Raw genomic sequence first — 13,843 nt, 5'->3', positions numbered from 1 at the left:
TTAAGTCACCATATTGTTGTTTAGTCGCTAAGTCATATTTGACTCTTTTGTGGCCCCATGAACTATATATAGCCTGCCAGGCTCCTCTGTCCGTAGGATTTCCCAGGCAAAAATACTGAATGGGTTGCCATTTGCTTCTTCAGGGGATCTTCCCAACCCAAGAATCAAACCCACATATCCTGCATTGGTAGGATTCTTTAGCACTGAACCACCAGGGAAGCCTAAGTCACATTATATTACACATTTTTAAACCTCATGTTCTACATGAGATAGCCGGTGGGTTTCACCATAGCAATGATAAACAGAGGCATTCTTCCTCCATGAGGAATCAGTGTATATGTCAATTGTCCTACTAACAGCTAAATTTTTGCTTTCATTTCTTTGACAACCTCTCTAGTTACCCAAAAAGAAACAATATTGTTCTTGTTTAAGGAAGAAAAGAACCATTGAGGATAGCAGGAAAATAATTTATATACCTTATATATTCTAGTTCTTAGCCCACTAATATCTATGTTTCCTTGACATATATTCCTGTATTTTCTGCTAGTTATTTATAATCTGTCTATTTCAGTCTCTTTTACCTCGCTGCTTTCCTAGTGATCTTCAACAAAGGCTGAAAAACAGAAAGAATCTAAATGCCTTGCTCTTCTTTTCTTTTCAGTTAAGACTTGGATGGGGAAATCAGAAGCAGGAAGGTGCTTTAGTTAAGTGCTGAGATTATTCAATCACTGCAAAAGAAAGGCTGAGATGATAATTTTTAAAGATCTGAAAATTAACAAATAAGAGCAAAATCTTGATTAGCAACAATAATCCAGGATAGATTGCTCTGTTTCATTAAAAAAAAATTCAACCAGAATACTATTTACATTTTAAGACTTTGGGTGAAAATTATGTTAAAATATTTCACTCAACTAAGCACACTGTCCTTGCCTTTATGTAGATTTTGATCCCATGGGTAACACTCCTGCTGTTCATTAAAGCACTACAAGATGCAATAAGAAAAAGTTCTAGAATGTCTCTTAAACCACGTTTGAAGTTTTTGTGTGCACAAAGTCACATGTAAACTGGCTCTGGGTGTCATCTGCTACAATCATCATTCCAAACAGTTGTGAGCTGAGAATTCTGTCTCCATGTCCTCCATCCTTCTTGGATACTCTTCAGTCAGTGTCAGATCAGAGGAAATGCTGCTATCTATCAGATATACCCCATGAAGCTGAGACTTCATAACATAATAGAAGCAATGGGTCAGGAACTGAGAAATGCAGAAATGTGAGAGGGTCCCTTTAAGGGTGAATGGGAATTAAAAAAAAAAAAAAAAAAAATACAGCATATATAGGAGAGTAAAATAATTTTTTTTAAAGATTTTTTTTTGAAGGGGACCATTATAAAAGCCTTTATATCTTTATTAAATTTGTTACAATATTGCTTCTGTTTTATGTTTCGGTTTTTTGGCCCCAGGGCATGTAGGATCTTAGTTTCCCAATCAGGGATTGAAACTGCATCCCCTGCATTGAAAAGAAGAAGTCTTAATCACTGGACCATTAGGGAAGCCCCAAAATACCTGTTTCTAATTTTTTTTTAATGAGTAAAGAAGCACTGTATGACTTGAACTGTGTTGCTCTAGTGAATGCAAAGGGCAAGTCTATTTGAAAGAAAATAGTGCTGAATTTCAGTTAATTAAACTGTGTGGGGGGCAGGGGGCCCTAGTTGCTCAGTTGTGTCTGACTTGACTCCTTGCAGCTCTTTGGCTTGTAGCCCACTAGGGATTTTTTCAGGCAAGAATACTGGAGCGGGTTGGCTTTTCCTCCTCCAGGGGATCTTCCTGACCCAGAGATCGAACCCATGTCTCCTGTGTCTCCTGCACTGCAAGCAGATATTTGCCCGCTGAGCCATCAGGAAAGCATCAGTTAAAATGTGGAAGTGTGAGTGGCTCCGTCATGTCCGACTCTTTGCGACCCCATGGACAGTAGCCTGCCAGGCTCCTCTGTCCATGGAACTCTCCAGGCAAGAATACTGGTCCAATCCACCATGCCATTCCTTTCTCCAGGGGATCTTCCTGGCCCAGGGGTCAAACCCAGGTCTTCCACATTGCAGGCAAATTCTTTACAGTTCAAGTCACCAGGGAAGCCCCTAGTTAAAATGTAGATATATTGTATTATTGTCATTATTATTTCTAATTCTAAGTCTGTCAGGCTTCTCAAGAGCAGCAATCACTAGACATGGGTGATATGTGATATGACCCTATTCCCTTTCTGCATATATTTCAGAGCGAGCAACCAAAGTCTGTTTACCTATTGTTTCTTCTTGCTATTCTAGACTAGACAGAAGTCTTTGTAAACATCCTTTCCCTGTAGAAGGAAACATATTTCTACTAATATGTCTTACCATGTAGAACTTAGAACACTGCTATATCTGACTTTTCAGAGATACATCTGTTTTTAAAAGCCTAGTGGGCTCCAAAATCCACATACAGACCAGAGACAATTCCCACTGAAGCTGAGGTGAGTTCCTTCTATGTATACATAGAACTGAATTTGTTACCCATTCATAACTCCAGCCAACATATAGAGTTAAATTCTATTCATCTTCTCTCCTTCCTTGGGCTTTTTTTCTACTTTCATTTCCCCCTATATTAATGGATTTCCTTGGTGGCTCAGACAGTAAAGAATCTGCCCTCAGTGCAGGAGACTGAGTTTGATCCCTGGGTCGGGAAGATCCCTTGGAGAAGGGAATGGCACTCCGCTCCAGTATTCTTGCCTGGAGAATTCCACGGACAAAGGAGCCTGGTGGGCTACAGTCCAGGGGATCACAAAGAGCCAGACACAACTGAGCAACTAAGACAAGTACATATCAAAACACAAGACATGAGGGACTTTAGAAAGGGTCTGAAGCCAAGAGATATCAGTTATATCAGGGCAAAAACTACTGAAAATCCATCAGTCATTGACATAACTATCGAAAGTTATGGGCTATTGTGTTAACTCAGTGGAAACAAGTCTTTTTTCCATCTCAGTGCATTAGAGAGCTATGACAGGCTCCCTGTCACAAGTAACTATCTCTCATCATGACCATGATTCCCCAGAGGGCAGCCACGTACCCCTGAAAGAAGATACGCAGACTTTCACCAGTGGAGTTGGGCATATACTGAAAGTCTAGCCCCTTTTCAGTAACCACTACCTCCTGTGATCACTTCATATCCACGTACTACTGAAAGCCTTTATGCTTTTCCCTGGTTGTGCATGGTCCTTTCTCATAGTCCCATCTTCTCAAGAAACAGACAGAGAAATGCTTTTCAAGTTCAAAATTCCAAGTTCCAATCACATACTCACTATTCTCTAGACTCGTGACCTTTTTCCAGTCTCTTATCTCATTCAAAATTCCATTTTCATGTTCATAATGGGAGATAATAAAAAAATCTGTCTACTTCATAAGGTTCTTGTGAGAATCAAATGATTATACACAAAAACTGTAGAGTAGTATATACTGCAAAAACAATAAATTGTGATTCTGCTAAAGTATTCCAATTCAAACTCAAGAAATAAAGAGTACCAATTTTATGATCATGCATGATTTAGAAGCATAAAGATCTATAGGAAACAATGAAACAGATTTATTCAGGTATGGAAATTCATCACGGGTCTGACATCTTGGTCGAATCTAATATCCATGGTTACCTGTCTCAGATAGCAGTTTTGTAGCTTCCAGCACCTTCTCAGTATAAACACCAGCTTCATAGTTCTCCATCTCAGCATTGATGATGTGTATAACTCGAGCAGCCCGGCCCCTGATGGCCCCTGCGGTCCGGTCCAGAGTGTCCACATCCCCTTCTTGAAGGGCAATCACACATTTGTTCACATCCTCCAAGATATGGTTTTCTGTGGAGAGGACATATCCACATTTATATGATTTTATATCACTGGTGGTGGTGGTTTAGTCATTAAGTTGTGTCTGACTCTTACGACTCCATGGACTTTAGCCTGCCAGGCTCCACTGTCCGTGGGATTTCCCAGGCAAGAATACTGGAGTGAGCTGCCATTTCTCTTTCCAGGGAAATATTCCTGACCCAGAAATCGAGCCCTGCTCTCCTGCATTGCAAGAGTATTCTGTACCGACTAAGGTATTAGGGAAGCCCTTTATGTCACTGACATACTTAAAAACCAATCGGAAGGTTTCCCTTGTGTCTCAGTGGTAAAGAATCTGCCTGCCAATGCGGGAGACACAGGTTTGACTCCTGATCCGGGAAGATCCTACATGCCGTGGGGCAAGTAAGCCTGTGTGCTGCAACTACTGAAGCCTGTGCACCCTAGAGTCTGTGCTCTACAAGAGAAGACACTCTAATGAGAAGTTCGTGCACCACAGCTAGAGAGCAGCCCTCCCTCGCCACAACTAGAGAAACGCTCGAGGAGCAATGAAGACCCAGCTTGGCCAAAAATAAATACATAATAAACGTTCCAAAAGAAAAGAAGAAATACTGAATAAATATGTCCTTTGAAAGGGGACAATTATATATTTTTACTCTAAGGTATTTTCAAGAGAAAGAATTCATTAAGGAAGGAGATAGAGGGATGATGTTCCAACTAGAAAATAACATAGAAGGGAAAGTAATAATAGAAAGCATGTGCATTTCAGAGAGGGTTACACTGTGGGGGTGAACCCCTTAGGTACTTTGGATGTTACGTCTGAATGTGAAGCATAGTTTTTAAAATCATAAAAGATTTGCTGGCAACATAAGCTTGTGATAAACTTCCTTAAATTTTTGCAGCCTTATTCTTTCAGAAAAGATGTAATCATGTTAAATCACTGATGACCAAATGACTGCATTATTATTAGCTCTAAAACTACAGTTTCCAAAATCATAAGCAAAGTTCAGTCTGTGAATGTTTTAAGGGAACAAACTCAAGACCCTGGAGTTAAAAAAAAGTAAATGAAAGAGGAAGAGGTAAACAAAACAAAACTTACAGACATTATGGGATTGAGTTAATAGCTTTTTTAGATCTTAGATGCCTGTTATTTTGTGAGCCAAACCCAAGAATTAAACTGTCACATGGTTAAAGCCAAGACGCTCATTTTAAGACACTATTAAAAATGGTAGTTTTTGCCCAGTGGGAAAAGTTTAAGTGCTCTAACACAGTCGTTTCACTTTTTTATGAGCCCAGACCACATCAGAAAATTGGTTTCGCTCCTATAATGTTAATAGCTAGCATCATTGCTCCCCAAACTTGCTGCTTTTCATATGGACAAATTAAGCACTCAGACATACAAGTTCAGGTAGCATGAAAAAAAGAAAGAAAAACAAAACTATCCCTTAAAAAAAACCTTTTTTATTGTTGCCTCCAAAATAGAGTTTCCTGCCAGAATAGATATTCCCTTAAGAAGAAACTGATACATAAAATGCCATTAATGCCATTCCAAAATATCTCCTGGGCCAAACCTGCAATTTACTGATGCAAATGTTTTGGCTCCAGCTTATAGAGGAGGTGAGAAGTAGTTTCCCCAACTATTGGGCTGTATCCACAGTCTACCAGCAGGACAGAGTGGGCTGTGTCATTATTTGTCAAGCCCGTCTGTGGAAAGGTGCCTGCTGCCTCCGATTGTCAAGTCCAAAGGCACGCTCCAGCGGGTCCTGCCAAGGCCGGCTTCCTGACAGCGCTTGTTCATTTTCCTGTCATGGCATGCCACGGCACTTGTACCACTGCGGTTGGACTGTACACCGTTATCAGCGGAAGCCAAAGCCTTTTCGTGTTGCTGGTAATAATGAGATGCACAAAGGCACAGCAGGGAGAAAGGTGGCAGAGAGGCAGGCCCGGTGGAAGAAAATTAAGAGAAGCTTTGCGTTATTGAAACAGCCTGAGATAAGACTCCTTGCCTGGCTTTTTTCTACCCTCAGAAATTTCTGTACGTACATTTAAAGAAAAGGGAAGAAAAGGGTAGGTTGGGAAAGTTTTAAGTTCTGAAATGACTCCTCTTTGAGAAAGGTAGTATGCAGATATTTTCTATTCATTTGTAAATAGGGAGGGGAGCAGAGTAAGACTTCCAGGGGATGTTAGGATTGCTGTGTGAGATCTGAGGCTGATTGGAGTACCCCTCTCCCTTTCTGGGGACCCTTATACCCATCCTGGCAAAGATTGACTAGAAACAAGAAATATCTCAGTCTTGGTGTCCAGTCTTCTGTTATCCACCATTCGGATCCCCAACATGCCTAGTCGAACAATTTCTAAGCATCTTCTGAGAGATGCACTTCTTGGATATCTTTTGCATTGTTAGGACTCATGTATCAGGGAAGCAAAAAATTCCATGAATGGCAATGCATTGAATTCTTTATCAGCCAACCCCTGGACACAGGTATGTTTAAATGAATAGCTGCTTTGACAAGTCATCAAAAGTAAAGCACCTTGGGAATGAAAAGCAAGTCAGGTTTCTAAAAGGGAAGAGAGAGTGGACCCACAGTACTACAGGGCAGGAGAGAGGAGGGGATTGGAGGTGGGGAAGGGAGCTGCAGTGAAAGCTGGTAAAACACCCTTCTATCCAGACTTGCTGAGAACTATATAGATTCTGGAAAGAGGATAATCTGATTATAATTCCACCTCTGCCAAGTTACCTACATGTTAGTGACTTACTTTTCTCAAAGGAAGATTCAGAATAGTGATAACTGACATAAAATTTTGGTGAGAATGAAAGCAAATAGCAGAAAATCAGACAAATAACAGATACTGTCAACTACGGATTGGCACTTGCCATGGGTGCTTGTCATTTACTCTACAAGGATTCAATCATGTGCTGCTGCAGCTGCTGACCTCCAACACCCCTGAAGGAGTGCAGGGAGGAGAGCAGCAAAGAGGCACTCTCTTCTCATGGAAAACCTAGTAGTGCAGTTCCTCAGGTAGTCAGATAGTCTCAGGAGCTGATTTTATGAGCCCAATTCTTGTGTCTCTTCATATCTGCTGCTGCTGCTAAGTCGTGTCAGTCGTGTCCGACTCTGTGCAACCCCAGAGACGGCAGCCCAGCAAGCTCCCCCGTCCCTGGGATTCTCCAGGCAAGAACACTGGAGTGGGTTGCCATTTCCTTCTCCAATGCATGAACGTGAAAAGTGAAAGTGAAGCCTCATATCTAGAAAAGCACTAAATTCCTTCATGGTGACAATTGTTTCTCATGACTAGAAGAAGCTTCATGATGCCAGCAGAAACTTTTAAATACAAGCTTAATTGCATGTATTCCCCCTTTACCAAAGTCACACATATACTATCCTTTGCCCCTACCTGTTTGGAGCAGTTTCCCTAGAGCTATCTGAGGTGCTGTCTCCTGGGCTGCAGCCCTCATTGCCCAAATAAAACTTAATCCGCCACTCTCATGTTGTGCATTTTTTTTAAATTGACAGCACCAAGCGTGTGTTGGCTCATTTTTCCCATCTCCCTCGACTTTCCCTCCATGATTTTAAAGTTGGCTTTTCCATCGTCCCTCAGATCTGCAGGTTCAACTGTACTATGCTTAGACAAGCTTTAAATACAAGCCCGGTGGGAATTCACTGTCAGTTTCTTGGTGAATGGAAAGACTACAACTAGAGAAAAGTCTCCAAATACACTAAGCCTGCCCCAGAAATCCCTTCCCCTTTGTTGCAGTCAGGCTCCATCAGCCTGGATCCCATGAGTTGCGCTGCAACCCCTCCCTCTCAGACCTCAGTAAGACCTGGGCAAGGCCAGGGCACATGAGTTGGCAGGTATGATTTCCATACCCCTCTGGGTAGAGTCAACACCTGGTTAATTTGAATTTTTAAGAGCCATTTGGTTATTTTAATGCCTCACAAGGGTGTTGAGACTTCTGGTGACCTCCTTCCTCATGCTCCCACAGAGACTTCTCTACGTGAATTGGGCCAAATCTATTTGGAAAAAGGCCTATGAGCTGGCTGGTAACTCACTTTTGAAACAGCATTGATGAGCCCTGTTAAAGGTAAAATTGACTACATGGTTATTCAAATGTGCTAACATCCCTTGTGTTAGTTGCTCAGTCATGTTTGACTCTTTGTGATCACATGGACTGTAGCCTGCCTATGGGATTTTCCAGATAAGAATACTGCGGTGGATTGCCATCCTTCAATCTGGCTTCATCTACAAAGCATTAAGTTACAATTTCCAGTGATGATGAGTTCTGTTTATTTTCACTTCCTTCCACAACCTCATGGTCAAGTGCTCAAAACCTCAATAGTTCCTAAGTGATTTCTAATGGGTTCATTTGGTGGCTAAATTTTTTTCCCCAGCTTATCAAAAACCTATGTAACTTCATTCACTCAGGCAGGGCGGGGGGGGGGGGGGGGGCGGGTGCTTAACATAGGCAAATTGGGATAACTAACTGATTTTTTTTATTTTTCAACATAACCAATCTCATATCCCACACTCTTTTAGATGGGTGATTTAGATGCAGCAAAGGCCATCCTATTTTAACAACTCCAGGAACTAGAAAGGAGCCTAGATCTACTTAAACAATCTTTCCGGTTTTTAATATCTATAATCAGAAAGTTATATTTTTCCCCCAAATCCTTTAACTCAATGTCTTGAAATAATGTGCACAGCAGAGACAAATTTTCAAGAGGGTGTTACAATCACAATTGCAGAGATGACTGAAAGCTCAGAGGGTCAAGGAGAGCACTTGAAACACAGACCCATGACACTTGCAAGATATTCCTCATTTCGTCTTGTTCTCTTCCTTCAACTACCTTGTAAGGGCCCATTTGTGATTACCTGAGACGGAAAGGAAGTCATCCACTGAAGTGATGTCATCCACAGCCTCTGTCAGCACTCGAACTTGCTTTTCCCATTGGTCTTTGAAGACGTCCATGTTGTCCTGAGCAACTTTGCTCTGCGGCCGGGCAGCCAATGTGAGAGCGGCGTTGATGACCTATTTGTTAGAAATAATCCATGGACATATGGATTACACTCATCAAAAGAGGAACAAGCAAGTCAAAGACCATGTTGAAACCCTGGACCTTGCAGCTTCGGCAGATAAGGGGATTCTTGGTGTTTGGGAGGACAATCAAAACATGAAAGATGGAGTAGGTTATCAAATACTAGTCTTTTGTTTGCTCTTCTTTTTTTAAGATATAGGTTTCCAAAAGTATATATTGAACCAAGTCTTTTTAGCACAGATGGGGCAGAAATATAACTCTTGTTCTCCACGTACGAGCATATAATTTTGTGAGGGAGACAAAGTGAATAGATATGGAGTGTTGAAATAACAATTCAAGACAAGTAGAAAAGTCAATAGGGGTGGAAAAGACGATAATCAATATAGTAATTTTGGAGAGACTGCAGCAATTAGCAGTTCTTTTTGAGAAAGGCAGAACCTGAAGTGTCCATGAATGATGAGTAGCCCTTTCCAGGAAGAGGAAAGAGGACAAGGCAAGGAATGAGTGACATGAAGGCTGGAGTGCACAAGATATAAAATATTGGCTTTGAAAACAAAGTGAATGAGGCTTACCTGAGGACACAGGCTGTCAATCTGAGTGGCTGCCATCCGAACTAATTTCACCCCTTCCTCATTGTTGGAGATGGAACAGGCCAAATTGGCAACCTGTATCGAAGAGGATTAGAGTGAAAATGATGTTAGGGCCAAGGGAAAATAGGCTGCTGTGTAACTTTGCACCGTCCCTGGAGAGTGCCACATCCAGAAGAATCCTTTCACAAGGAAGATAAAGGGACTCTTTAGTGATCAACCAAATATTACTCAGCCTTATGCCAGTAGGCATTTCTGCCAAAAGAGCAAAGTGTTAATAACAAGTCATTGCTCCAAGATTCTTGAGTACACACAATAATGCATTTTAACTGGGCTCTTCTTAACTCTCTTCCCCTCAATCTATACTCTCACTTGAACCTCCTAAGGCTCATTATTGGGTGCAGGTCACGGTGATTTTGGCCACGTCAGTACTAAATTCTGAACAGTGAGAGAGATGCCGCAGGAAATACTTTTGATTTGAGACTCAAAGTAAACTAACCCCAAAGAATCCAAGATCTGCCTGGTACAGTCTGTAGGGAAAATGTCAGTCCACCAGGAATCAATTCAGAAGCTTTCAGGAGTGAGGGAAGTCTGAGAAGGGTGTAAAAGGGCTAGTATAGTCCAAAAGGCAATGGAGGAATTAGAACATGTAAGTCTAGTATAAAGGCATTCAAATTTGGTATTTTAAGCATATTATATCAACCAAAACAGCTGAAATGAATTCAAATTCCCAGGTCAAGCATTTCAATCTGTGTCATTCCTTTTCTTCAAGGAGTTAGAATTGGTAATACAAGGTCAGATTGATGGACAAGGTCAGTAAAACAAAAAGCTATGATCAAAACACTGAATGTCTCATGAAGCTAGTGTCAAGAGAACAGGAAGGTGGGGATTAGAAGGGGCAAAGGAGAAGGGAAGGGCTGCCAGGGCTGGGAGCAGGAGGGCCAGCAGAGCAAGTGATTAGCAGAGAGAATCCTTGGGAGCCTCCTGGCCACCTGCCTTTGTATCTGCTCACTCCTGTCTTCCAAACCAGATCACTTCCCTCAGTTCAGCTCATTGACTCAGTCGTGTCCGACTCTTTGCGGCCCCATGAACGGCAGCACGCCAGGCCCTCCTGTCCATGACCAACTCCTGGAGTCCACCCAAACCCATGTCCATCAAGTCGGTGATGCCATCCAACCATCTTATCCTCTGTCATCCCCTTCTCCTCCTGCCCTCAATCTTTCCCAGCATCAGGGTCTTTTCAAATGAGTCAGCTCTTCACATCAGGTGGCCAAAGTATTGGAGTTTCAGCTTCAAAATCAGTCCTATCAATGAACACCCAGGACTGATCTCCTTTAGGATGGACTGGTTGGATTTCCTTGCAGTCCAAGGGACTCTCAAGAGTCTTCAACACCACAGTTCAAAAGCATCAATTCTTTGGTGCTCAGCTTTCTTTATAGCCTAACTCTCACATCCATACATGACCACTGGAAAAACCATAGCCTTGACTAGATGGATCTTTGTTGGCAAAGTAATGTCTCTGCTTTTTAATATGCTATCTAGGTTGGTCATAACTTTCCTTCCAAGGAGGAAGTGTCTTTTAATTTCATGGCTGTAATCACCATCTGCAGTATTTTGGAGCCCAGAAAAATAAAGTCAGCCACTGTTTCCCCATCTATTTGCCATGAAGTGATGGGACCAGGTGCCATGATCTTAGTTTTCTGAATGTTGAGCTTTAAGCCAACTTTATCACTCTCCTCTTTCACTTTCCTCAAGAGGCTCTTTAGTTCTTCTTCACTTTCTGCCATAAGGGTGGTGTCATCTGCATATCTGAGGTTATTGACATTTCTCCTGGCAATCTTGATTCCAGCTTTTGCTTCTTCTAGCCCAGTGTTTCTCATGATGTACTCTGCATATAAGTTAAATAATCAGGGTGACAATAGACAGCCTTGACGTACTCCTTTTCCTATTTGGAACCAGTCTGTTGTTCCATGTCCAGTTCTAGCTGTTGCTTCCTGACCTGCATACAGGTTACTCAAGAGGCAGGTCAGGTGGTCTGGTAGTCCCATCTCTTTCAGAATTTTCCACAGTTTATTGTGATCTACACAGTCGAAGGTTTTGGCATAGTCAATAAAGCAGAAATAGATGTTTTTCTGGGACTCTCTTGCTTTTTCGATCACTTCCCTATTACACCCTTAATGTCCTGGGGGGTTTGAATGCACTGTGCAAGCATATAGTATCTAGTGTGAAAGAACCATTACTCTGGAGCAGAGGAGGAGCACACAACTGAGATCAGTAGGCTCAACCTACTGATCTTAACAGATCTAAGACCTTAAGAGTTCTGTTAAGTCATGTCACATTCGGAGGACCATTTCCTTATCAGCAAAAGGGGATGGAAAAAACAGTGATACTAGGAATATATTTCAAGTTTACCGCAGTGAGAATATATGCTATGAGAAACCACAGATTAAGTTCCAGAAGTTATCACATCATTTCTTACATTTTACAGTTTACCTTTGATTCTTCAGATAATGCTCATTATGTTACTTGGTTTTCAAAGAGAAAGACAAATATGCCTTATTATACCCATTTACAGGATACTAAACCCCCAGGGTATGAAGAAGTTCCTTGGAGGCAGAGGAAGAATTAATAATGCAGCTTCTTAATTTCTTTTTGTTATATTATCTCCACTCTGCTTTTTTATTAATCTTTGTTATATTTATATTCTAGTGTATTTTTATATTCCAAATGCCAGAATAACTGCGAGGCATAGAATTGGTGCTCAATACATGTTTAGTGAATTAAAGAATAGCCTTTTAATAACTTAAAAAAATTGTATATAGTGATTTGGAATACATAATAAGTTGAAGATACTCTTAAAATTGTTAGTCCTTTAATTTGGCTGGACAAATTTTTACATTAGCTTCTAGCACATGCTTTCCAACACCATGGAGCTAAACAAAGGCTCCCATATTCTGGTCCATTGTTTGAGACCAGAATGCAGTGACCCTGTTCATGATGACATGAGAAATCAGGATGTTGTGATGAATTTTCCAAAAGATATATGCATATAATTTAAAATTCTGTCCTTTAAATGCTTTGCATTTCCTCTGTTGAAAATCCTTTCATTTTATGAAATGATGATTTTGGATGATGCTTTTGTTTGCTCTTTATCATCCTTGTTTGGTATGTAATAGAGACCTGAGATTACACTTTTGCATTGCAGTGAATAATTGTTAGAATGTGGCATATAACTCTATATGAGGACAACAACATGAAAACTTTAAAATGCTCCTAGAAATCAGGTCTTGGGTAATATTTGTTTGCATCTTTGTAAGATGAAAAGTAAGAAAATGCCAGTACTCTCAATGAGATAAAGGTGGTAAACCAAGTATTCAATGGCTATTGACTTAAAATATTAATAAATAGGACAGAGAACCATATATTATGTATCTTTTGATGGAAAGACATAATGCTACCTATGAAACAGTCTTGCCAAAAGCAACAAAAAACAAAACATAAAAATGATCAATCTTAGAATAAATTCTCAATTCGCAGAAATCCAAGGGACAAACGTAAAATACAACCACATAGATGCACTTGTGAAAATCCTAATAGTAATAACTAGTGGAAAAATGTCAGACTTTTGTGGATCCTGAATAGGCAAATAAACTATAATCATAAATATGTAAGTAAGTAAGTAAGTAAAGTCGCTCAGTCGTGTCCAACTCTTTGCGACCGCACGGACTGTAGCCTACCAGGCTCCTCTGTCCATGGGATTTTCCAGGCCAGAGTACTGGAGTGGGTTGCCATTTCCTTCCCCAGGGGATCTTCCCGACCCAGGAATCAAACCCAGGTCTCCCGCATTGCAGGCAGACGCTTTACCATCTGAGCCACCAGGGAAGCCCTTGTAGGTAAATTTGTATATATGTACATTATAAAACAAAGAAATGTAAATATTGACTAAATATTGGATGATATTACAGAGTTAATGTTTTAAAACACCCTAGCAATACTTTTTATTTTATTTAAAATGTCCATAGCTTATATATATATGTATATATATATATCAAGATGCCTTTGGATGAAGTGATAAATTTGAGATTTGTTTCAGTTTTTTAGAGTAAAGGAAAGGTGTGGAGGTATAGAAAAAATAAGACTGGCTATTAGTTCATAATGGTTGAAGTTGGGTGATGGTATATGATGGTTTATTATATATGTTCTACTGTTGGATATGCTTGAAATTTTCCATAATAAAAGTTTTTTTTTTTTTAAAGTAGTAACTGCAATCTATTATAACACCAGTTCTGGTAAAATTCTTTTTTTGCACTTATGCAAGGTTCAAGGGAGCCCAGTAAAAGCCAAGGAGAAGCCTGAGTGT

The 13,843-nt window shown here is 40.6% G+C and overlaps 1 protein-coding gene across 4 annotated transcripts in view; it reads right to left on the bottom strand.

Moving 5' to 3' along the window:
- The window catches only part of CTNNA2 (catenin alpha 2), a 1,156,373-nt gene that overhangs the window by 99,353 nt on the left and 1,043,177 nt on the right, over positions 1–13,843 (bottom strand). For all 4 annotated transcript variants that reach the window (XM_065927274.1, XM_065927273.1, XM_065927275.1 and 1 more), the window contains 3 exons: positions 9,469–9,561; positions 8,733–8,889; positions 3,675–3,875 (listed from right to left, as the gene is read on the bottom strand). In XM_065927274.1, the coding sequence (XP_065783346.1) occupies positions 3,675–3,875; positions 8,733–8,889; positions 9,469–9,561 (451 nt within the window). The remainder of the gene's footprint in view (positions 1–3,674; positions 3,876–8,732; positions 8,890–9,468; positions 9,562–13,843) is intronic.

The sequence above is a fragment of the Muntiacus reevesi genome, chromosome 3 (genome assembly GCF_963930625.1).
Source record: "Muntiacus reevesi chromosome 3, mMunRee1.1, whole genome shotgun sequence".
Lineage (NCBI taxonomy): Eukaryota > Metazoa > Chordata > Mammalia > Artiodactyla > Cervidae > Muntiacus > Muntiacus reevesi.
Note: the sequence above shows the minus strand (reverse complement) of the source record. Positions and strands in the feature narration are given on the sequence as shown.